At 40.7% G+C, this 25,983-nt stretch overlaps 2 protein-coding genes across 3 annotated transcripts in view; both read right to left on the bottom strand.

The window, feature by feature from the left end:
- Positions 1-385: 385 nt before the first annotated feature.
- Positions 386-12,767, bottom strand: pdcd4b (programmed cell death 4b). Of its 2 annotated transcripts, none has more exons than XM_088341221.1 (12): positions 12,682-12,767; positions 12,161-12,253; positions 9,668-9,946; positions 8,634-8,728; positions 8,457-8,570; positions 8,172-8,393; positions 5,458-5,555; positions 3,772-3,886; positions 2,913-3,020; positions 2,726-2,836; positions 1,413-1,552; positions 386-688 (listed from the first exon to the last, which is right to left on the bottom strand). In XM_088341221.1, exons 2-12 carry the CDS (start codon positions 12,201-12,203, stop codon positions 631-633), a joined length of 1,383 nt encoding a protein of 460 aa, XP_088197347.1. In that variant the 5' UTR covers positions 12,204-12,253; positions 12,682-12,767; the 3' UTR covers positions 386-630. The 2 variants fall into 2 exon arrangements, with proteins under 2 accessions (XP_088197347.1, XP_088197349.1); XM_088341223.1 differs by having other exon boundaries at positions 12,610-12,733.
- Positions 12,768-17,184: 4,417 nt separating this feature from the next.
- rbm20 (RNA binding motif protein 20) overlaps positions 17,185-25,983 on the bottom strand; it is a 43,015-nt gene continuing 34,216 nt past the window's right edge. Inside the window, exons 10-13 of the mRNA XM_088342898.1 lie at positions 24,868-25,417; positions 24,275-24,340; positions 22,095-22,216; positions 17,185-17,273 (exon numbers count right to left, since the gene is read on the bottom strand). Of these exons, the coding sequence (XP_088199024.1) occupies positions 17,211-17,273; positions 22,095-22,216; positions 24,275-24,340; positions 24,868-25,417 (801 nt within the window). The 3' untranslated portion in view covers positions 17,185-17,210. The remainder of the gene's footprint in view (positions 17,274-22,094; positions 22,217-24,274; positions 24,341-24,867; positions 25,418-25,983) is intronic.

Here is a 25,983-nt window from a genome sequence, read left to right as displayed (position 1 = left end):
TTTATTACTTGTATTTCTCTCTGTCTCTTCCTTTATTTCTCACTCTATTTTTCGTATTTATCTCTTTATTTCTCGTATTCCTCTTTATTTCTCTCTCCCTTTATTTCTCGTATTTCTCTCCCTCTCTCACTGTCTCTCCCCCTTTATTTCTTGTATCTCTCCCTTTATTTAGTAGATCTTCTGATGAAACAGTCTATTTATACACAAATATAAGATGAAATCTTAAATGTATGTAAACCTTTTTATCATTTGGATTTCCATATGTATTGCTGAGGTTTTGGATAGAAGACATATTTGATACGAATATATATTTTTTCTCTCTCTTTCCCGTCCCCGCTCTTCCGCCATTTCTTTTCAACACACCACTCGAAAAAAAGACCGTCCCTAGACATAAACCAAACGTCCTCCTCTTTATTTTCTGTTTTATAAAGCTCTGGACACAAAGTATACAAACATTTGCCTTCAGCTGCGGCAGTGAGGCGGTTCCGCCCTAGCTAGGAACGACTTGTGGCACTTTCAGGGTTAGCTTATCTTTTGATGTGGCAAGACGAGAGGAAAGCAGCCCGTCGGCTTCAAAAGTGCTTTTCGTCGACTTCACCCGAGATCGGAGAGAAGAAAAACGTCTTCTCTTTAGCTTTCGCTTTTGATGACGCCGCCGTCTCCCTCGCTGACGAACCTCTTGCGTCCTCTGTTGAGGAAAGACAAGATGGGAGAACTTTACAAAGCTTCATCAAACAGCCCAGGAAACCATGGACTGCCCTCTGCCCAGTCTGGAGGACATTGCCGGCTTTTATTTTAGGTTTCTCCCATGGAGTGTCACGTCCGATCTCGTTGTAAACAATGTTCGCGACGTTGTTATCAATAACAATAAAGACTATTCAAGAAAACCTTCTAGAGCGTCATCAAGACAGCCCAGGAAATCACAGGAGGTTCTCTACCCAGTCTGGGGGACATTGTCTGCTTTTATTCAATGTTTCCCCCGGAGTGACATTTTTTAAAATCTTGTTGTAAACGACGCTTACTTTGTTGTTTTCATTGACAATAAAGACCTCTAAAAATAAGACCGGCGGGGGAAACTCATCAAGACGGTCCAGAAAATCATGGGCTGCTCTCTGCCTTCTTTTTGTTTCTCTTTAAGTGCCCCGTCTAATCTCGTTGTAAACAATATTTACTCGATCGTCGTCTATGACAATAAATACGATTCTAAATTCTAAAAAAACAAGACAGAACTCACAGAGCGTCATCAAGACAGCCCAGAAAATGATGGGCTGGCTTTTTGCCCATTCTGCCAGTTTTTATGACGCGTTCCTCCTAATGCGCCGCTTTGTCGAATCTCATCGTAAACAACGCTCACTATGTGTTTATCGATAACAATCCAAACTGCGGTTCGAGGTCCTGGGGTTTGCGCTCACCTACAAGGACAAAGTTCTCGCGTTTTGGCGTGGATGATCTTGATGTCGAAGCTCTTGTCCACAAACTGCTCCAGGATGAAGTAGGCTCGAGGAACGTCGATGTTGATTTCGGCGATATCCATATAAACTCTTTCGTAGCCCTAAAGTGGAGAAAAGGAGTGAAATGGGGGGAAGTCTCAGAGTAACCGCCTGGCTATGTCCCGAGGGAGTTCATCGTCCTCAGCTTTTTCCATCAAACCAGATCTTAATGCTAACGTAGCGCAGGCTCCCGATACCGAACAGCAGTCGTCTCTAAATTCTTTTGACTTTTTTTTGAAAGACTCCCGAAACTGATCCGATACTACGCAAGCGGGGCAAATAAAACACTTGATGAGGCGTAGAGCAACATCACTGGATTATTTGGATCAATCTGTCATTTACCCCAAAAATAACCCTAACCCAGTCTCTCTCTCTCTCTCTCTCCCCCCTTTCTCTCTCTCTCTCTCTCTCTCTCTTTATACAAGTCTCTCTTTTCATAAGTCTCTCTCTCTTTCTTTATACAAGTCTCTCTCTCTATTAGTCTCGCGCTCTTTCTATACTGTATATAAGGTCTCTCTCTTAATATAAGTCTCTCTTTCTTTATACTAGTCTCTCTCTTTTTATAAGTCTCTCTCTCTCTTTATACAAGTCTCTCTCTTTAAGTCTCTCTCTCTCTCTCTCTCTCTATAAGTCTCTCTCTCTCTCTTTATATAAGTCACTCTTTCCTTATTTAAGTCTCTTTCTCTCGTTCCTAATATAAGTCTCTTTCTCTCTTTCTTTATATAATGTCTCTCTAAATATAAGTCTCTCTCTCTCTCATTCTTTATACAAGTCTCTCTCTTTTTATAAGTCTCTCTCTCTCTCTTTATATAAGTCTCTCTCTCTCTCTCTTCCTCTCTCTTTCTTAGTCTCGCTCTCTTTCTATACTGTATATAAGGTCTCTCTCTTAATATAAGTCTCTCTCTCTCTCTCTCTTTATACAAGTCTCTCTCTTTCTTAATACAAGTCTCTCTCTCTCTTTATATAAGTCACTCTCTTTCTTAATATAAGTCTCTTTCTTTATACAAGTCTCTCTCTTTATAAAAGTCTCTCTCTTTCTTTCTTTATATAAGTCTCTCTCTCTCTCTCTCTCTCCCCCCATCTTGTTACTCACTTTCTTTCCATCTCTCTCCGTCTCCCCATCTCCCTTTCTCTTCATCTCCCCCCAGAACAATTGAATCCTGGCCATGGTTCTCTCACCATGTGATCAATGACAATCAAAACGGTTCCAATTCTGACAGTAGGCGGCGTCTCACCCTTCTCATTTGGTCGAAAGTGATGATGGAAGACTCCGAAAGTGACTCGAGAAGCTGCAGAACCATTTTGAAGGTCTTCTCGCCTTTGGACTCCAATACCGTGACGATGGCCTGGGGAAAAAAAGGGGCGGAGTTGGAGGCAGAGTCGCAATCAAAACAAGAAAACACGCTCGCATTTTGTCCAGACCTCGTAGACAAACTCGTGGTGGAAATGAGGAACTTCTAAATCTTTCAGGCATCTCTCCGCTTCCTTGAGGTCGCCGGAGAGGATGTATTCCATCAGGAGAAGGTTCATCTGATGGGATCAAATATAGAAGAAAATACAACTTCAAGCAATCAACTCATTCCATGCCAATGACGGCTATAGACGTCAAAGTCAGAGGCCCGACCCTGCCCACGGGGTATCGTAGCTCAACCCAACCGGTTCACTTGATTTGCGGGACCGAGCCCGATGCAAACCCTAAATTTCTGATTTTATTTGTAAAGGAAGAGAGGTTTATGGTAACCAATTAAAGCCGGTATTCTGTAACCAAACATAAGTTTTACAAAACTGTATAAACTTTTACATATTCTATATTCGTGTGTCTGCTGAATCTAGCGCAGTACTTAGAGAGAGAGAGAGGTGGAGAGAGACAATGAAGAACAATAAAAGAGACAGGAAGGAATTATTTCAATGGACATAACAAGAGTTTATTGCAGTACATGTGTTGTGATGAGGCGTCCTCTGTTTTTGTGAACCACAGCCAAAACTCCTCACTGCCTCCAAATGGCCAAGAACAGTTTTATGTTAGCGATGTTAGCGTAGCAACATGACAGTGAGTTGTGACAAAATACTGATTTCACCAAGGTGTTTCTTGCACATCAAGTCCCACACTTTGTTTTAATATACATATTTATTTTTGGTAAAAGTCATCGAGAGAGAAGCCCAGTCTGACCCCAATGTAATGATTGACATTTTCAAGCCAACAAAATCCAGCTTTAGGGTCAACATCTTCCGTGCCATTTTTAAAAAACGGAAGGTTTTCCGAGACGACATCGCGGTTTACCTCTTTGACGAGCTGCGTGACGGGTCTTTGGCCCCCGCCGGCCCCCCAGGGCCTGTCGATGCGGACCCCGCCCGTGCTCATCTTCAAAAGCACGGCCGCCCGGTCCAATGCCGCCCTGCCGCCCAAAAAACATCATGAGGAACAATTGAGGATTGGCGTTTCCACCAGAAAAGACACACAATTGTATTCATCACTATATAGTTTCACCATATATAGAACGGCCGATAAGACAGACATTTTCTAATAAAATGATAAGTTCCATTTTTTTCAGGTTAGAGTTGAAATGAATGTTTTGGTAAATAATACTTATGCAAAAATAATGATAAAAATATAAAATAAATTAAAAAATATTAAAATGGATACAAAATAAAACCCTAAACTATAAAAACCTCATTTAAAAAAAGGGAATCCTTTGATTAAAGTAGATACAAAATTAAAATGATCATCATTTAGCCCTGCAAACGAATAAGAAATTGATATTAAAATATAAAACATTAGTAAAAAATAAAATTGATTTAATATCAAGATAGATAACAACCTACATTTAATAAAAACAAATGTTTTAAAGATACATTAAAAAGATAAATTGGCCCTGAAAAAAAGAAATAATTATTAAAAAACAAAACAGATACAAAATAAAAAAAAACTTTTTTTATAAAAATTCAAATTTAAAAAAAGGAAATACATCAAAATGGACGCCAAAGTAAAATGCATCATTAAAATAGAAACAAAATAAACAATAAATTGGTCCTGCAAAAATAGAAACAATTTTAAAATACAAAATGTAAATAGATTCAAATGTATTAAAATAGATACAGAATAAAACGAATGTTTTCAATCAAAATATACAGTGGAACCTGGGTTTTCGAACGCCTCTCAGTTCGAACAAATCGGTTCTCGATCGACCAAAAATTTCGAGAAATTCTCGCTTCGCTTTTCGTTCAAAAAATCGGAGTTCGAACGCCGGTACGCTAGGGGCGACGCTGAGCGGCGTACGTGTGTAGATTGCCCCCACCCCTCGTGAAGAACTGTTGTCACGTGAACGCGCACTTCTTTTTGCTTTCTTTTTAATATTGGTGAACGGAGTGTTTTAACCCCTAATGATGCCTCGGAAGAAGGTCGGTGCAAGCAGCAAAGTTGCTACAGGTGAAAAAAGAAGAGTAGTGCGTACAACTATTGCATTCAAGAAAGAAATAATAGCAAAATATAAAGAAAGTGAGTGGTTCCCTTCTTTCGAGGGAATAGAGCATGGCTTCTGCAGACCACCACAAAGGTAAAAAATCCTATTGATAAATCTTTTCTTTATCCTTTAACCGCTCACCACTTGTTGTGGAGACCCGGGTGCTAAATGACGTGTAAACGACCTGATTTTTTTATTTTTACACGTTCATGTTAGCGTCATCTTTCGTACGGAAGATTAGGCTAACGCGAACGTACGATTAGCCTGGGTTAGCTTTACGTTATATATTCAAGATAAACATTTAGGGTGTTGGAACAAATTAAAACAATTTTACATTACTTTTAATGAGAAAAAACGGCTTCGGTGATCGTACAAATCGGTTTTCGTACAAAGAAATGGAACGGATTATGGTCGAGAACCCAGGTTCCACTGTATACTTTAAAAAAAATTAATGAAAACGGACAGAAAAATAATGTGCATTCAAAATCAAATATTTGTGCGCGTACCTCGTGTAGGGACATCCCACTCTTCCTTTGTAGCCTTCGATATAACTCTTGGACAAGATTTGGTCGCGGACTGCGCGAGCGATGAACTGGCCCATCAGCTACACAACCAAATACAGTTTTTTTTAATAAATGCCAGAAATGTATAATATATATATATATATATATATATATGCATTCAAAAAAATATTTCCTTGAGAGCGCTCTGCTGGGGTAGTTCCTTTTACTCCAACGTGAGTATTCACAACCACCAGATTCGTCAAACTGATTTTTGGATTTGCTCATTTGCTATAGGATGGCCTGGAGAGAGATGGGCGCCACCAGGCTGTACTTGTCCAAGACGCACCACAGGAAATGGTGTCCCTACCACCTCTGTGCTTAAGGGATCCAACCAAGCAATTTGCTATAGACCCTTCGATACCCGTCACAGTCCAAGCTGGAGGTAGGAAAATTCTCCACCATGTTCAGAAACACTGAAGATTCCAAGCTTTCGTTTCTGCTCGTTAAAATGGCGTCATGTTGTGTGTGAGAATCAACGGAAAAAGAAGAGAGTTGTGCTTAAATGCATTCAGGCCAAAAGATTGGACCGAGGGACTCATCAAAAATGCTTGGGTTTGCAGCTCAAGCTTTATTTCAGGTGATGGATTTTTTATTTTATTTAATTGACTATAAGGATTTTTTTACAATCAAATACAAATGACATTTAAATACAAAAGATATCACTGGCTGAGCTGTGGGACAAGGTCATTCTAGCCTAGATGAAAATGATGTTTACAGAAAAACAACAAGAACGGGGACAAGGCTGATAAGCTTTGTTGGTGTGAGTCCTTTAGACATGGCGGCGCCTTTCAACGAGGAGGTGGTTAAGTTGGTTCCTGGCCTGCCCATGGGGGGTGGCCGACGCCCCGACGTGTGAAGACGAAAGGAGAGACGAGAGAACAGATCGGAGATCGTGAGAGCGAGGCTCGACGAAGACTAATTAGACTAATTCGACAATAATTCAATGGAATTCACTTAGTTAAATACTTTAAGAAAATGAAGTTTGTGTTTGGTTAATGGAGCACAGATAACTAATTCGAACAACTTGGTAAACGATACATTAGTAATATAGTTTTTTCCCTAACGCAGGTAAGAGAAATTCAATGTTCACGATTGTTGCTATTGAGTCCATAGTACTTATTATATCGGTAGAGTATCTTGTTATTTTCTTAGCTTTAGCTAACTGTTAGCATGTAGCCTAAATCCCATCAAGAGATGCTTCTCCTAAGAGAAACAAATACATGAATACATTTAAGTGTATTTATAAATGACATGGATGGCGTGCTCGTTGTTTTTAATGTGTGCTTGTTCAAGCAGTTGCAGTTTTTTTTAAAGCTAACAGTGGCCTTTAGGCGACACGCTAACAGTTAGCTGAAGCTAGGAGAATATTTTCCAAATATGACAAGTAATATTGATTCAACAACAATCAAAGGTTGAATTTCTTTTACTTGTGATCAAGCGTGTGCTGCAAACTAGAGCGTTTTTGATGTGTGCCTTGGTCCAATCTTTTTACTTTGATGCATTTTACCACAACTCTTTTCTTTTCTAACCTTCTTTGATCAGTAATGTCCACCGGGATACTGCCAAACTAACGAGACCCCGCGAGTCGAATGAAAATGCTACAAAGGCGAGCGACAAGGTCGCGACGCTGATCTGCAAGAACGGCAAACGGAGATGTGGATTTATGAAAGAGTGTTCAAAGAACGCCAGCCTGAAGAGTCGACCTTCACGCATTTCCACCTTCCCAAATCTGTTTCGCTTTCTGAAGAGTTTGGACATTTCTCTCTATGTAAACTGGCAAGAAGGTGGACTCGCTATCTGCGTGAAGACGAGGCGGTGTAACCCTGGGCACAAAGATATCCATCTGCTGCAGGGACGTTGAACTTTTGGCCTAGCGTGTGACGTCATCCACTTCGCTGTTGCTAAACTACAACACGGCACCCCGAGGCCATCCTGTTCATAATCAACACAAGGATACTGCTGGAAGTGTGAATTTCCCAACGGGGATGAATAAAGTTTCTATGTATCTAACTGAGGGGTCTCAAATTCATTTTACCTCAAGGGCCACGCGATAGAACAAACATTCTCTCGGGGGCCAAACTAGTATATTAGAGAGAAAGAAAAAGAGAGAAAAAATAAGACAAAGTGAAGGAGAGAAAAAGAGAGAGGGTGGGACAAAGAAAGAGAGAGAGAGAAGAGAGAGAATGTGAAACGTGAGAAACAAGAGATAAAGACAAATAATGAGAGAGGGGGAAAGAAAGAGAGAGAGAAAGATATCCAAAGAGAAATAGAGAGGAGAGAGAGAATGGGAGAAGGAGAGAATGGGAAACCTAGAGAGAGATAATGAGAGAAAAGGAAGAGAGCAAAAGAAAGTAAAAAGACAAAGAGAAAGAGACAAAGAGAAAAAAAGAAAGAGAAAAAGAGAGATGGACATAGAAAGTGAAAGAGAGAGAGAGACAAAGAGAGAGTGAGAAAGTTACAAGTCCACTGTTTTTGTTCGAGGCACCTGGCTTTGGCAACATCAAGTGGACCTATTTCAACCTGCAGCTCGTTTTTCTCCTGCGCTTCTCTGAGCGTCGTCTCGCGGGCCGGATTCAATCCCTTAGTGGGCCTGATCCGGCCCCCTGGCCGCCTGTTTGACACCCCTGATCCAACCCAACGCCGTCCAAGAGTGGTACCTGCGGGGCCCCGGGCGTGTCCAGCACCAGTTCCGGGAGCTCCAGTAGAAGTTTGCGGAAGGACTTCTCCATGTCGGCTCTCGGCAAGACGGAACCGCAGAGGTCGGCCAGCAGCCTGGACGTCAACTCCCGTTGGCTGGCTTTGGCCTCCAGGGCCAGGGCCACCGCCAGCGAGGGCACCCGGCTCCTCATGGGGCCCAGGTTCAGGTCCGACAGAAGCTCCTGGGGGCCACGATTGAAAAGGGGTCAGCTAAAATCTGGGTGAGAATCAGCGCCGGTCCTCACCGCCACTTCTTTGGTGTCGCCGTGTTGAAAGTACTCCTGCACGATGGGCGTGACCCTCTTCTCAAAGTCCGTCTCGTCCAGAGGGGGCGCCACCGTCTCGTACACGCAGTTTTCCTGCGAAGGAGAGAGCGGGTTTCGGCGCAAGGACTTCAAATGCGGAGTCAGAAAAGGTGCAACCTGAGCTTCGTCGTAGTTGGGGTCCCTCACGTCCACTCGCTCGGGCTCGTAAACTTCACCGGAGCGCCCCCACACGCCTTTGCCTCCGGCGCCACCTGCAGGAAACAAACCATACATTTATTGCCAATGAATTTTTCACCTTAGTTTTATTTTTCTGGCCTCATTCCTCTTTTCTTTTCCTTAAATCTCCTTCCTTCATTTCTTTTTTCTTTTTTTTCCCATTAACTACTTTCCCAGTTAGCTTTTTTTCCCCTCTTTCTATCTTTTGCCCCTTTTGCATCAACCTCACTTACTTGCTCTGTTGCCTCACCCTCACTTTCTTTCTCTTTTTCCTCTCTTTCTTGCTCTTTTGCTTGTCTTTTTCTCTTATACTCCTCTTTTGTTTCTTTCTCTCAATCATTTCCTTCTTTCTCTCTGTAGCTTTCTCTTTTTTTACTTTATTTTGCTTCTCCATTTTTCTCTATTTTGCTTCTTTTTTCTATCTTGTTTGCTTCTGTCTTTCTTATACATCTGTCCATCTTTCATTTGCTTCTTGCTCTTGCCTCCCTTTTATTTGTTTTTCTTTCACTTGAATTCGCTTGCTTCTCTTGCACTTTTTTCTTTTGCTTCTTTCTCTCTTGCCTCCTGTTTTTTTTTACTTTATTTTGCTTCTTTCTCCATTTTGCTTCTTTCTCTCTGTAGCTTATTTCTTTCTCGCCTCCTGCTTTTTCACTTTCTTTTGCTTCTTTCTCCATTTTGCTTCTTTTATTTCTATCTCGTTTGCTTCTGTCTTTATTCTACATCTTTCTATCTTTCATTTGCTTCGTTTTCACTTTGGTTTATTTCTATTACTTCTTTCTTACTAGAACTTCTTTTATTCGCTTTCTCTCTTGCCTCTCTCTTTTGTTTTTCTTTCAATTGAATTTCTTCGCTTGCGCTTCCTTCAATTGCTTCTCATTCACTCTCTTTTGCACATTTCTCTCTCACACTTTTGTTTCGCTCTGTTTCAGTCTTTCTTTTTTCATTTTGCCCGTTTTTTCTCCGCCCGTCCCCACCTTTCTTGGGCAAGCCCCGGCCTTTCCCCGGCCGCGACCTCCTGTCCAGCAGTTTGCTTTTGGGGCTGACGGGGACCCCGGTCTGGCCGGCGCCCCGACCGGGGTCCCCGTTATCGCTGAGGGAGTCGCCCCGACCCGAATCCCGGGAGGAGTTCTTGCGCAGCCTCCGCTCGGCCTTGGCCTTCACTCGCGCTTCCTGGACGACGGACGCCGGCGGACGCTTGCCGACGGTCTCGGCGTCGAGGCTCCCGTCTTCAGAGTCGCTGGCGTCTTCCGCTTCTGGCGAAAACCAAAACAGAGAAAAGCTGGCTTCGACGTTCAAAACATTATTCGTTGCACTTGCACTCATACCATCCCACCATTTCTTGTGTAGTGTGTCAATTATAACCTTTATCTTCTTTATTCCTTTATCTTCTTTGTTTTCTTCTATCCTCACTGTAAAACGTGATCCTGGAGTGCCACGTCCAATTTCGTTGTCACAATATGTTCAACCCATTTTGTAACAATGACAACAAAGGTAGATTCTATTCTATTATGAGGCTGGTCTACAAGCTCGACCTTGGATGTTCTGCACATCTTATCTTTCTCTTAAGGACATGTTCTATCCTGGAGTGCCAGAAAGGAGAAAAGGAAATACAGAAGAAAACGAAGAGAAGGAAAATAAATAAGAAGGAAATAAGAGAAGGAAAGAAGAGCATATGAGATGGAAAGAAGACAAAAAACGAAACAAGAGAAGGACAAATGGAAATAAGAGAAAAGAAAATATTGTGGAAGAAAAAAAGATGAGAGCAAAAGAAAGGCAAAGAAAAGACCAGCAAAACGAAAAAAAAAATGAAAAGAAGAGAGTGAACAAAAAGGAGCAAAGAAAACAAAATCCTAGAGGACAAGAAGAGAAGGTAGGCAAAAATAAAAGAAATGAGAAGGACAATAGCAAAAAAAAGAGAATGAAAAGAGAGAGAGGAAAAGAATGGTGACTGGTCTGCATTTCTATAGTGCTTTTCAAGTCAATGAAGAGCTCCCAAAGCGCTTTACAATGTGCTTCACACTTAACCATTTACACACACAGGGAAGAAAAGAAGGAAAGGGAAGAGAGTGAAAAATAAGAAAATGAAAGGTTAAGAAGGAAATAAAAAAAGATAGAATAGGAGGAAAAATGGGAGAGAAGTTAAGTAGAGAAGGAAAGGTAAGACGAGAAATTACAAAACAGAAATGAAATTGGAAAAGAGGTGACGAAATTAATTCAGAAAAAACGAAAGAAAATGAAAAGAAAAAAATGGTAAAGTAAATAACATTATAAATGTAACGGGTGTAATAATAACTTTTCTTTTATTGAAATTCCTGCTGAAATATGTGTATAGTTTTTGGTACGTGTCCCGCAATGATGAGTCCAACAGTGCCACCTGGTGGTATGGGGTGGGGTTTGATTTTGGCTTCTGACATGTGACCGGGAGGCGGGGTTTGTTGGCAGTCTCCAGAGAGAGCTGCTAACGGTAAGACACATCTTTTGGTGCTCCACAAAAGAAGTTCATTTGAAACATTATAACCACAGCTGACAAATTTCTCAAAATGCACAGTAATGTGATTGATGTTGTCAAGCTGTTTGGATTTATTTTCGTTTTGTTTCTGTTTTACTAAAATGTTAATTCCCCTTGTAGAGATCAAAGCCAGCAGAAAAGCTAATGTGACTCATTTCATCTGCAGGTAAATTGTATCTGTTTTTATACTCATTATTGTTCTTATTTCTATTTTCTCATATATATTAAAAAGGATGATGTTGGTTAAAATTCAAACTAAAGAAAAATATGTTGAATTCATTGTAAACGTTAAAAATCCACTATACGATCTCTTGTTAAAAGTTTCTTGTTAAAATGGATGTAAAAATGTATTGTTATGTTGAGTTTTTCCTTGCCCTTATGTTGGTTCCAGATCAGGGGATGGTGTAATAATAGTCTGAAAAAAATAGTCTGTGTAATAACCTGTGAAGCCCTTTGAGACTCTTTGTGATTAAGGGCGTCACAAAGAAAAATGACTTGACTTAAAATGTATTTTATGTCAATTGGAAAGAAAGCTCTTTGATATGCTTTGGGCAGTCTACAGAGAGAGCTGCTAACGAGATCAAAGCCAGCAGAAAAGCTAATGTTGTGACTCATTTCATCTGCAGAAACTGTAATCAAAACCTCATCATCCAGTCCAGCGTGAATGTGGATCTGTGGTGGGACAAGTACACCGCAGTTACATCAAGAAAAAAGAATGAAAGAAAACGACTGAAAAAATATGAAAGAAAAGGACGAATGAAAGAAAAAAAATTAAAATATACATATTTTTTAAATAAATAAAAACGAACAAAGAAAACACAAAAAGAAAGACAGCAAGACCCAAGAAAAACGAAAAAATACAAATCAAAAAGGAATAAAAGAACGAACTAAAAGTCAGCTTCGGCAACTGATGGCGAAGCACCTTGAAGCTCTCAGACCGAACCAAAAATCCACTCACCGACGGGGTTAGAGTTGAGCCAGGCCTCGCAGTCAGCTGCCATGACGGACAAGAAGCAAAAGTGTCGACGGCCAAAATAATTTGGGTCCAAACCTGAAACGTTTAAGACGATAAAACCTAAAGTCGAGCGAATCAACTTGCCCGGACATGAACCTGACAAATCCGCAAACCCCCGCGTCTCCCGTCTTCATTCAAAGCCCCGTTATGTTGATAAACAATGGCTATTAGTAGCATACAAGCTAGCAGGACGGGATTAAAAAGTCAAAATAATAATAACACAAATAATAACTATCATTGTTATGATAATAATACGAATAAAATAATTATAATCTAATCGGCGCTCTAACAAGAATACAAACACTGAAAATGAATTTAGCAGACACGAACACTGTTTAAAAGCCGCAAAACGAGTGACATGAAGCGACATAACATGAAACGAAATTCCTTACAATAATTTTAAATATCTCCTTTTTGATGACTAAAAAAACGTTAATGTTGATTGTTTCCTCTTCTTAACTCACAATTTTGTGTTCGTCTGCAGCTCCGAGCTGACTACGTCGTTTGGGATTTGTCTGCCCGGCAACTGCCACACGTCAGCGTTTTGTCGCGCGTTCCGATTGGATGTCGGGGCGGGGTTTTAAATACAGCTCGGCCAATAGAATGCAGACGTCGGTTACGACGTCCGTCTGCATTTTTCATTGAAACAAATATAATAGTTGGATTTTTTTAAAAGGTTCAACATTTAGTAGTATAATTATAAATATTAAAGTAAAATTTTACAACATCTAGCAAAGTTCACAAAATGCGAAATAAATACGAACATAATAAAGAATTATTATTAAATATATACAAAAAAAGGATAAATAAATACGAAATAAACATGAAAATGCGATTAAATGAATAAAAATAGATGGATACACGATATATATATATGGCCTTGAGAGGAATGGGCACCACCAGGCTGTACTTGCCCAAGCCACATCACAAGGAATGGGGCCCCAACGGCCCTTGGTGCTTTAAGGGATCCGACCGACCGAACATATTAAATAAATGCTGATTAATAAATAAAAAAGTAACTGATTCAAAACTATAAAATAATCATACAAATACAGTGAAATAAATATGTCCAAAAAGAAAATGAATACAAAAAACGGATGACATAAATACGAAGGGATAAATATGAAAATACAATGTCACAACATGTAGTAAAGTTTTAAAATAAGTACGGAAATAATAAATAGTAAAGTAAAATTGGATCAATACAAAATAGTGAATACACATATACAATTACATACATAAATATGCAAGAAATATATAAACAGGGTTGGGTAGGGTTACTTTTACTACTTTTGGATGACTCCAATACCAAATATGCTAATAAAAGAAAAAAGAAACTAAATAGGAATAAAATGACTCCATTTTGTGCAGGCTTGGGGAGTAACGGAATACATGGAACTGCAAAAATGATGTCGGCAAGCTGTTTGGATTTATTTGCATTTGGTTTCTGTGGCATTTGATGTTCGTTTAGCCGGAGATCGAAGAGATCAAAGCCAGGAGAGAAAGCTTACCACGTGTTGTGAGTCATCATTTGATTCCTATTGACTTTCTTTTGTCTTTTATTAGCATATTTGCTATTGGAGTCATCCAAAAGTCATTGAAAGTAATCAAGTTCAAGTAACCCTACCCAACCTTGGATATAATATGAACCGAACATAGAAATAATAAACACACTATATAAATCCGGTACGATTAAATACGAATAAATAGATCTACGATGAATACATGTATAAATAGGATAAATTATAAATGAAAATAAAGGCAAAATATGACAACATATCAAATGAAAACAAAAATAAGACATAAAATTTGATTAAATAAATAAGAAATAGAGGAAAACATAACAAAAATATGGAGTCTATATTTACAACAAAATCAATACAAAAATAAAATGTTAGCAAAGCTTAAACAATTTGACACCAATTTCCTCAAAGTTCAAACACAGTGGGCAAATAAATACAAAAGTAATCCAATATATTGATCAATGCGATTAAATGTTTTGAAAATATAAAATAAAAAGAAATCCGAAATGATTCATTTAATATAGTGCCCCTCATGTGAGCTCGCCTTTCTCAACGCACGAGGGCGCTGTTTCATAACAATAAGCTGCAAACGTCAAGACAGGAAGCGAACAGATTGAAAAATGAGAAAATGATGGCAATATGTATGAATACATATTCTAAATTGGGAAAAAAAAATGAAAAGAGACCATCAAATCTTCATCAATAAAGTATTTATTCACATTAAAGATAAATATCAAGGTTTCATAGTGTCGTTTGTACTTCAAACTACTGGTCCAATTGAACAAACTATATTTCAAATATTGCATCAAGCGACTTGACATTTAGAAAGCAACGTTTGTACACAGCAGATGAAATCCAATTGATATTTTTTACACGTTATCTTTACATGTTATCGGGTGCCATTTCAGTCCCAGTGATATCAAATGATCAAAGGTTGTCAGTCCGTTTGTGAACCTCAGCTCGCGCTAGGCAAGCTTTTCAACCTTGACTCTCTCCTGTTTTGTCTCCCGTCTGTTTCCCCATTTTCTGATCTCGATTTTTGCACCCCCGTCCCGGCTACTGATCTGTTTTTTTCCGCTCTCGACACCGCCATCGCTCGCCACGGAAAGACCACTTCTGCGTCTGAGCAACCAAGCGATCTCCGGATCGTGTGTACTATCCTTTCCCTTCCTCCCAATAAAACTAAGAGGAACGCACGCAAGTGGGTCCTGTCTCCGTTCTGGTCCTGACAGTAGTACACTAACATAATGTCTTCAGTCATGTTTGATTGACTTCTGTTACAAATAGAAGTGAGAAAAATGAATTTTCCCGATTATTTTTGTATTGCGCTAATGATAATACTTCTCACCTAATGCCAATTACAGTCATCATTGCATTTTTGATGTTTCTATGTTTCAATTCTTTAAAATATATTGCTTCCCAGTGTGAACTGCATCTACTTTTTAGCATGTCGTCGTTAGCATATCATCATTAGCATCTGCTTATTAGCATGTGGTCGTTAGCATCTGCTTTTTAGCATGTAGTCCTTAGCATGTGGTCATTAGCATCTACTTGTTAGCATGTAGTTGTCAGCATGTAGTCCTTAGCATCTGCTTCTTAGCGTGTAGTCATTGGCATGAAGTCCTTAGAATGTAGTTGTTAGCATGTAGTCTTTAGCATCTCCTTATTAGCATGTAGTCATTAGCATGTTGTTGTCAGCATCTTAATATTAGCATGTAGTCATTAGCAAGAAGTCCTTAGAATGCAGTTGTTAGCATGTAGTCCTTGGCATCTGCTTATTAGCATGTAGTCAATAGCATCTACTCGTCAGCATGTAGTCATCAGCATGTAGTCATTAGCATCTGCTTATTAGCATGAAGTCAATAGCATCTACTTGTTAGCATGTAGTTGTCAGCATGTAGTCGTTAGCATCTGCCTATTAGCATGTAGTCAATAGCATCTACTCGTCAGCATGTAGTCATCAGCATGTAGTCCTTAGCAACTACTTGTTAGCATGTAGTCCTTAGCATCTACTTGTCAGCATGTAGTTGTCAGCATGTAGTCCTTAGCATCTGCTTCTTAGCGTGTAGTCATTGGCATGAATTCCTTAGAATGTAGTTGTTAGCATGTCGTCCTTAACATATGCTTATTAGCATGTATTCGATAGCATCTCCTTGTTAGCATGTAGTCGTCAGCATGTAGTCGTTAGCATCTCTCATTAGCATGTAGTTGCTAGCATGAAGTCCTTAGAATGCAGTTGTTAGCATGTCATCCTTAGCATATGTTTATTAGCATGTAGTTGTTAGCATCTGCTTATTAGCATGTAGTCATTGGCATGAAGTCCTTAAAACGTAGTCGTTAGCATGTAGTTACGATACCGACGTTATCACGACAACCCTGTATGTAACATCCCACATGCCGACATTTCTTGTGTAAATACCATGTAAATTATAACTATAGCCTTATCCCCCTTGTCTTATAACATTATCTTCTCTGTTCCTTTATCTTCTTGCTCATACCTCACTATGAATGTGTAAAACTGGAGTGTCATGCCCAATTTCGTTGTCACAATATGTTAGCCCATTTGTAACAATGACAATAAAGGTATATTCTATTCTATTCTTCTTCTATTCTATGTAGTCCTTAGCATCTGCTTATCAGCATGTAGTCTTTAGCATGTAGTTGTCAGCATGTAGTCCTTAGCATCTGCTTATTAGCGTGTAGTCATTGGCATGAAGTCGTTAGAATGTAGTCCTCAGCATCTGCTTATTAGCATGTAGTCATTAGCATGTAGTCTTTAGCATCTTTTCATTAGCATGTAGTTGCTAGCATGAAGTCCTTAGAATGCAGTTGTTAACATGTCATCTTTAGCATATGCTTATTAGCATGTAGTAGATAGCATCTACTTGTTAACACGTAGTTGTCAGTACGTCGTTAGCATCTGCTTATTAGCATGTAGTCATAAGCATGTAGCCCTTAGAATGTTGTTGTTAGCATGTAGTCCTTAGCAGCTGCTTATCTGAGATAAATGAATGGTGCAGATCTCAGTGAAAGAAGAGAAAGAAATGGACATTTTGCTTATGAAGTACTTGTTAAAAAAAGAAATCTATGAAATATTTGAGATTTCGTGATTGATGTCAGCACCCGAAACGGCACCCGATAAAAAGAACGAGACGTCGTAAATTTTCCTCGAAGGGAAAAAAAAAGAAAAAGTAGAAATAACCTGAGAATCCGCCTCAGTTTGAACTGAGTGAGAACATTCATTGGCGTCATTCAAGTCGATATTCCTCAAATATACAATTCTAATTTAGCGTGGTTAGGGGAAGGCGTTTTATTTTGAAATCCATTTTTAGGAAGTGCAAGAAGAAGAATACCCTCATTGGCCGCGCACGGAATCGGGGTTGAAGGGATGGAATTGTCGTCGGGTTCCTCATCGGGATCAAAAAGCGGACGAAAAGCAGTGCAATTATTTTGAAGGTCTCCGGAAAGTTTCAGGATGCGCTTGAAAATTCCGGAAAGTGGATGCTCTCCTGAGCCAGCTGGGAAAGATACTTCTGCCAGAAAGGAAAACCAAGAAAGTCATTGTCATCGTAAAAATAACAGATGGTGATTTGCTAAAAGTTCACCGCTCTCGTTGCCGATGGAGAACCGAGAGACCCCGGGATACGGAGACCCCGCCTTACAACGTTTTTACTTTACGATGCGAAATAAGATGTCTTTCGACCCCTCTTCGTAGCATTTTGCCCCATCGACAACAAATGATTGTCAAACTCAAATTTTGGGGTTCTGTTATCTTCTACTGTTTCCTTCTCTAGCCACTCGTGTTAGCCACTATGCAGCACGGCAACAGCTCGGTGCTGGTGCTGGACCCGAAAAGAGATCATATTTTGAGCTGCAGGTCATGCTTATTAACATGTAGACGTTAGCATCGACTCGTTAGCATGTGGTCGTCAGCATGTAGTCGTTAGCATGTCGTCATTAGCATCTGCTTATTAGCATGTAGTCAATAGCATCTACTTGTTAGCATGTAGTCGTCAGCATGTAGTCCTTAGCATCTGCTTATTAGCATGTGGTCGTTAGCATGAAGGTTTGGAATGCCATTGTTAGCCTCTAGTCCTTAGCATCTGCTTAATAGCATGTAGTCAATAGCATCTACTCGTCATCCTAAAAATAACGGATCGTGAATTGCTAAAAGTTCACCGCTCTCGTTGCCGATGGAGAACCGAGAGACCCCGGGATACGGAGACCCCGCCTTACAACGTTTTTACTTTACGATGCGAAATAAGATGTCTTTCGACCCCTCTTTGTAGCATTTTGCCCCATCGACAACAAATGATTGTCAGACTCAAATTTTGGGGTTCTCTTATCTTCCACTGTTTCCTTCTCTAGCCACTCGTGTTAGCCGCTATGCAGCACGGCAACAGCCCGGTGCTGGTGCTGGACCCGAAAAGAGATCATATTTTGAGCTGCAGGTCATGCTTATTAACATGTAGACGTTAGCATCGACTCGTTAGCATGTGGTCGTTAGCATGTCGTCATTAGCATCTACTTATGAGCATATAGTTGATAGCATCTACTTGTTAGCATGTCGTCATCAGCACGTAGTTGTTAGCATCTGCTTACTAGCATGTAGTCCGTAGCATGTAGTCCTTAGTATCTACTTGTTAGATTGTCATCCTTAGAATGTGGTTGTTAGCATGTAGTCTTTAGCATCTGCTTATTAGCATGTAGTCAATAGCATTACAACATTTTTACTTTACGATGCGGAATAAGATGTCTTTCGGCCTCTCTTCGTAGCATTTTGCCCCATCGACAACAAATGATTGTCAAATTCAAATTTTGGGGAGCCCCGTCATTCTGTTATCTTCCACTGTTTCCTTCTCTAGCCACCCGTGTTAGCCGCTATGCAGCATGGCAAGAGCTCAATGCTGGTGCTAGACCGGAAGAGAGATCATATTTCGAGCTGCAGGTCATGCTTATTAGCATGTAGACGTTAGCATGTTACCCTAAGAATGTTGTTGTTAGCATGTAGTCCTTAGCATCTGCTTATTAGCATGGAGTCTTTAGCATGTAGCCGTTAGCATCTGCTTATTAGCATGTTGTTGTTGGCATGTAGTCCTTAGCATCTGCTTACTAGCATGTAGTCGATAGCATCTACTTGTTAGCATGTAGTCGTTAGCATGAAGTCCTTAGAATGCCGTTGTTAGCCTGTAGTCCTTAGCATCTGCTTATTAGCATGTAGTCAATAGCATCTACTCGTCATCCTAAAAATAACGGATCGTGAATTGTTAAAAGTTCACCGCTCTCGTTGCCGATTGAGAATCGAGAGACCCCGAGATACGGAGACCCCGCCTCACAATATTTTTACTTTACGATAAAAAAATAAGATGTTTTTCGACCCCCCTTCATAGCATTTTGCCCCGCTCGACCCCTTTCCACAACAAATGATTCTAAAATTCAAATTTTGGGGTGCCCCATCATTCCGTTATCTTCCACTGTTTCCTTCTCTAGCTGCAGGTCATAACGGGTAGAGAAATGTAAACCTGTGACACTTGGGGCTGGGTTCTGGCATCTTGTCGTTGGCATGTACTCGGTAGCATTTGTGTATTAGCATGTAGTCCTTAGCATATCGTCGTTAGCTTGTAGTCCTTAGCTTCTACTTGTTAGCATATAGTCGTTAGCATGTAGTCCCAAGCATCTACTCGTCAGCATGTTGTCGTTAGCATGTAGTCCTTAGCATCTACTTGTTAGCATATTGTCCTTAGCATCTACTTTTTAGCATGTCCTCGTTAGCATGTCTTCATAAGCATCTGCTTATTAGCATGTAGTTGTTAGCATCTACTTTTTAGCATGTCGTCGTTAGCATGTCTTCATAAGCATCTGCTTATTAGCTTGTTGGCATCAGAATGTAGCCGCTAGCATCTGCTTATTAGCATGCAGTGGTTAGCATAAAGTCATTAAAATGTAGTTGTTAGCATGTAGTCCTCAGCATTTGCTTTTTAGCATGTATTAGATAGCATCTACTTGTTAGCATGTATTCGTTAACATCTGCTTATTAGCATGTAGTCGTTAGCATCAACTTTTTAGCATGTCGTCATTAGCAACTGCTTATAAGCATGTAGTTGTTGGCATGTACTCGTTAGCATCCGCGTATTAGCATGTAGTCCTTAGCATGTAGTCTTTAGCATCTGCTTATTAGCATGTAATCGATAACATCTAATAGTTGTAGTAGTCAGCACGTAGTTGTTAGTATCGGCATGTAGTCGTTAGCTTGTAGTTCTTAGAATGTTGTTGTTAGCATGTTGCCTTAGCATCTGCTAATTAGCATGTAGTCGATAGCATCTACTGGTTAGCATGTCGTCGTCGCCAGCGTGTCATCGGCTTTCCACGCGGTCCGGAAAGGAGATGATATTTCAAGTGGCAGGTTATAGAAATGCAAACCATTAAATATTTTCCGCTTTGACGGACAGCGCAAGTGTCGAGAACTTTTTTTTTTCTTTTTTTTTCTGCGGGGAATGTTCTGGAAGGGAGAAACGTGAGACCTCCCCCTCCGATTGGACGATCGCGTGACCGAGCGATGTCAAGACAGCCGTCCGTGATCAAGAGGACAAGAAATATTTGTGTAAGGGGACGTTGGGGGGGGACAGGGGGGTTGTGAGGAAAACACCCCGATTGAAACATATAGACATCTTGCTACTACGGAGCAAAGGTGGGCTAACAAAGAGCTATCATTCTCAACGGACCCCACCAGAGACATGCCGAAAAGTGGACAAGGAGAAAAGAAGAGGAAGATACTTTTTCTGGCCATCTAAACAAAGAGATAATAGAAAGGTATAAAAACACACACCGCCCTGCAGGAAGTGTCTAGAGACGACAAGGAGGAGGATGCATCAGTCATTCCATTATCCCAAATAAAAGATCATTTCGAAAAAATTCCATGAAGTTTCGGAATCACCCGGAAAAAATGTTGACGGGTCGGGCTATCGCTCTTTAAGATGACGTCTGCCTCGCGCATTTCGCAAATCGTCAAAAGCCGGCAAAAGCAGACGTCATTGGATCAGTTTTTCAAGAAACACTGCTAAAGACCAGTGAATAAAGAGGCCAGTTAAAAAGTAAATGTCAATATAAGATGAAAATAAATATGAAAATAAAAGGAATGTACAGAATTAAATTGGAGAAAATTAAAATCTATAAATGACTATAAAAATGGAACTATGAAATCAAACAGTTGAATGGAAATAAAAACCATGATAAAATACGAATTAAGAAATGAAATACAGTTAGATAGGGAAACATGATAAATAAAATGAATAAATAAAAGGAAATAATAAAATAAATAAAAACATTTGTCAGAACCAGAACAGGTGGAGGACCCAGATGCGTAATGTTTTTCACACAAGCTTTATTTTACCGGAATGGGGCGGACATGCACGTTAACACAAACGCCAGACAGGATGGGACGGACAAGATCGATACCAGACACACGTGCAGATACCGAACAGATGGGCTCGATACCGAACAGAACGAAACAGACCGGATCGATACCAGATACACCAGCAGAAAACCAGACGGACAGGATCGATACCGGAAACTGAAGACTGGCGCAATATATCGGACAGGATGAGACAGGCCGGATCGATACCGAAAATTGTAGCAAGGTATCAGACAGGATGAGACGGACGGGATCGATACCAGACACCGGAGACCGATGTCAAACAGGACGAGATAGACGGGAACGATACCCGATACTGGAGATTTTAGCAAGGTATCAGACAGGACGAGACAGACGGGATCGATACCGGACAGGATACACGAGCGGGATACCGGACAGAGTCAGACCACACGTCTTGCGGGTGCGGGGGTTCGTTGACGGAATGACAAAGGGCGAGTGAGAGCACTGAGCTTAAACAGGAGGGAAGCCGATCAGGCAACGAGATGCAGCCAAACGGGCGGGGCCAATTGAGGGCAATGGGCAACCGTAACAATGTTCTTAAATATGACCCGAATGAAATCCTGTTAAATTGAAATAAAAACAAGAAATGAATAAATAATAGTGGAAATAAAAAAACCATACGCAATATTCAATTAAAAAAAATATGAGACATAAAAAAGTGAAAATATTATGGATAACAAATATTTATTCGTAAATAAGAAAAAAATAAATATAGATGATAAAAAATGGACTGAAATAATAAATAAAGTGAAACGGAAACAAAACAAAAAAACGAATAAAAGTGAAAATACCCACGGATCTATAATATGATATAGTGTGAAACGGAGAGGAAAATATACAAAGTATTTCCTTCTTCCCTTATCCCAAAACAATTTCCCTTTCCAGGTGACGTCGTTGCGGTGACGAGAGGAGGCGCAGTTACCTGCAGGTTCCTGTAGTGGACGCCGCTGCGACAGTGAGCGGATTTGGCTTTTTCTTCGCTGCTGTAGAACAAATGGCAGAGTTTGCAGTAGAAACCCGTCCGAGGCTCGATAAACTCCACTCCTGCGGGAAAAAACATGGCGGGAAAAAAATGGAATTTCACGGAAAAAAAGGACAGAATATTGCGATTTTCGAGCTTTCGACGCACGAAAAAGACAGAAAGGGAAGAAAAGCGCTTGTTGATGCTTTTATTTTGAAAGTTTTTGCAACTAGAAGAAGAAGCTGTTGCACAAAAATTTTGAGAAAGAGAGAGAGGGAGAGCGAGAGAGAGAGAGAGAAAGAGAGAGAGAGAGAAAAAGCGAAAGAGAGAAAGAGAGAAAGAGAGAGACAGAGGGAATGAGAAAGAGAGAGAAAAAAAGAGAAAAAGAGAGAGGGAGAGAGAGAAAGAGAAAAAGAGAGAAAGAGAGAGAGAAAGAGAGAGCGAGAAAGAGAGAGAGGGGGGAGAGAGACAAAAAGAGTGTCACAGAAAGAGAGAGAGGGAGAGAGAGAGAGAGAGAGAATGAGAGAAGAAATAGAGAGCTCCAGTTTCTTTGTGAGTAGTACCTAGCATTGGTGACATCTGGTGGACATATTGGTAAACACTTCTGCTGAAATATTACAAAAACATGAAAAATACAACTACAGTAACACTAAAATGCTATTTCTACCACCCAAATACCACAACTATAATCCAAAAATACTACACCAAAAATATCACAACAAAAATACTATGGAAATACTTTGAAAACACTACAAAAAAAAAACTACTATGTAATTACAACAAAAATACTACTGCCAAAATACTACAACAATAAAACTACAGTATTACAACAGAAATATTACAAAAATACCTAAAAGTACATCTGCATTATTACTCCAAAATGAAATATCAAGGAACCTTCTATATTTTGCTTTAACTGTGAGTGTTTGAAAACCAATTTGATAAAATACATGTACTTCAAAACAAATGAATATATTTATTGATGAATGGGATATTGTCTATGTCACCAGGAGGGTTGCCCTGGACAAATTTCTGAACCTAATGGGGCCCCACCCCTCCAAAAGATTGCCCACCCATGCTCTAGATGACGGGTGTCAAACAGGCGGCCTGCGGGGCAGATCAGGCCTGCTAAGGGATTGAATCCGGCCCGCGAGACAACACTCAGAGAAGCGCAAGAGAAAAACGAGCTGCAGGTTGAAATAGGTCCACTTGATGTTGCCAAAGCCAGGTGCCTCCAACAAAGACACTCTACTTATATTTCTCCCTCTCTCTCTCTCTCTCTCTCTCTCTCTCTCTCTCTCTCTCTCTCTCTCTCTCTCTCTCTCTCTCTCTCTCTCTCTCTCTCTCTCTCTCTCTCTCTCTCTCTCTCTCTCTCTCTCTCTCTCTCTCTCTCTCCCACCCCTTTTCTCCCACTCTGTCTCTGTCTCTTTCACTATCTGTGTCTCTCTTTTTCTTTTTTCCTTTGTCTTTTTGTCTCTTTCTCTCTCTGTGTCTTTTTAACTTCTTTTGCTCTAACTTCCTTTTTTATTTTTTGTTTATTTTATTTCCTTTTCTCTCTTTTCTTTCTCTCTCTCTTCTTTTGTCTTTTCTCTCCTTCCGTCTTTCTATTTTTATTTCTTTCTTCCTCTCCCTTTCTTTTCCCCTCTCTCGCGACTTTTGATCTTTTGTTTCGCACGCTCTCTCCCTCTCTCTCTTTTTCTTTCTTAGTCCCGCCCTCTCTCCTTTCCCTCCCTCTTTCTCTCATTTCTTTATCCCTCTTTTTCTTTCTCTTTAATCTATTAGTCCGGCCCCCGACAGAATGTTTGTTCTATCGTGTGGCCCCCGACTTAAAATGAGTTTGACACCCCTGCTCTAGATCATGATTTATAAGGGTCCTATATTTGTTTTTGAATGTATTTAGCAATGTACAAGCTAACCGCTATTAGCATTAGCTCTTCGCGACAGCTATTAGCGACGGCGTGATGTAAAGTCCCAAAGCTGCATGCGGGGCGGCGTAGCATTCCGTTGCTAATAATAAGATAAATAGTCATCCCTCTGGGGTGCCGTTCAACAAATGGCTCAGCGCCGCTCACCCTCAATTAGCGCGCTAACGCTACACGCCGTTATTTCTTTACCGTGACAAGCTAGCCGTGAAAACTCACCTAAAGGGATGAGGTGTTCCAAGAACGGCTTTTCTTGCTCCGTCCACGACGAAGGCGCTTCAATATCTGCAGGAAAAAAAGAGCTAGCTTGATTAAACGTCAACAACGCGCTAATAGTAGCGCATTTTCTGGACTGCGAGTTAGCATTCGGTTCCTTTAATGTAAATGAGAGCCCGTCCCGCATCGTGAAATTAGCGTGTAGCGGGAAGGTGGAGGGCTATTATTCACAGGCAGTCAGGTAGGTTATGCCCCAAAAAGTCAACTGTGTCGTTTTGGTTTGGCCGAGTCAGCATTTTTTTCAGAAAGACATTCCCCTTTTCTAGTACAGAACAATATTAGCATATCGGCATTTTCATGATGCTGTGACGTCGACCAATAGCAGGCAGGCATCTGTTTGACGTTTAAATGTCCTAAGTTTTGGGCCCACAAAATACATATATTTTTTTGATGTGGTATAGTGAGGGTCTTATAATTCCGTCCAGAGAGGCAAAAGACATTGTATTCTACACTTTAAATGCTTTAAGGCGGGGTCGCCATATCCTGGGGTTCTGCTATATTGTGACCATTTTGTGGCATTGAAAACAGTCAATTACCTTTTTGAAGTAGACCGTCCTTGCCGGGGTCAGTGACTTTTTTCTCATCCTGGACTTTGGCGCCCTCCGATTGATTCCGTTTCTTCTCCCTTTCTTCTTCTCCCGGGGACCGGCAGTCAGGAGTTTGTTCCGTCTCGGTCTGCTCCGGCGCATCCTTCATCTCCAGAACAGGGGAATCCTTTCGGCTCGGAGCCGGAGGCTCAGAAGTTACAGGAAGGTCCTCCACGGTGTCAGGAACGGCGGCGGAAGTTTTCTCCGATATCTGCTCCTGGACGGGTTGGTCAGCAGGTGGCGCCATGGTCACCTCCACAGTTTTTTGTTCTTCATTGGTGTCCTCTTCCGACTCGGGAAGGTCCGGCTCCACGATGGAGTCGTCTTCTCCGACTTCGTCCACCGTGAGAAAATCTGCCATGTCCTTGAGACAACAGCAGTCGTCGTCGCTGTTTCTCTCTTCGCTTTTTAAACTTTTTTCTTTTTCGTTCTGCAAACGTTCCTCGTCCTTCGGTGTGTGGAGACCCTGAGGTGGAGTCGCTTCTTTCGATGGCTCGTCCTAAAAAAGAAAAGCACAATTGCGAGAACCATAAAATCGACAGACCTTGGTTAATTATTTGAGCTTTTCGGGTAGAGATTCGGTGATTTACTCATTTAGTTCTTATCATTATTTGACCCACTTTCCCGTCTCACTACGGTCTTTATTCCCATTGGCCTCTTCCTGTCGTCACACGATCCAGAAGTCCCATCACATGCAGGGTGCATATCTCAAATAGTTGGTATATATTGACCCATTTACTAGTATTGCTAAGAGCTTCATTCTTTTTGGCCTCTTCCTGGTGTCACAAGGTCCTGATATCAGAAGCCACACAGGGTGCATTACAAATGCAGACCTCGTTGACTAGTATTGATATGGGCTTCATTCTTTTTGGCCTCTTCCTGGTGTCACAAGATATACAGGCTGTGTGATGCGTATAGTCATCATAATTTACTCTTAACTAGTATTAATATGGGCTTCATTCTTTTTGGCCTGATCCTGGTGTCACAAGGTCCTGATATCAGAGGCCACACAGGGTGCATTACAAATACAGTACTCGTTGACAAGTATTAAAATGGGCTTCATTC

This window comes from Urocampus carinirostris, chromosome 8 (assembly GCF_059441175.1).
Source record: "Urocampus carinirostris isolate Australia breed hairy pipefish chromosome 8, RoL_Ucar_1.0, whole genome shotgun sequence".
Lineage (NCBI taxonomy): Eukaryota > Metazoa > Chordata > Actinopteri > Syngnathiformes > Syngnathidae > Urocampus > Urocampus carinirostris.
Note: the sequence above shows the minus strand (reverse complement) of the source record. Positions and strands in the feature narration are given on the sequence as shown.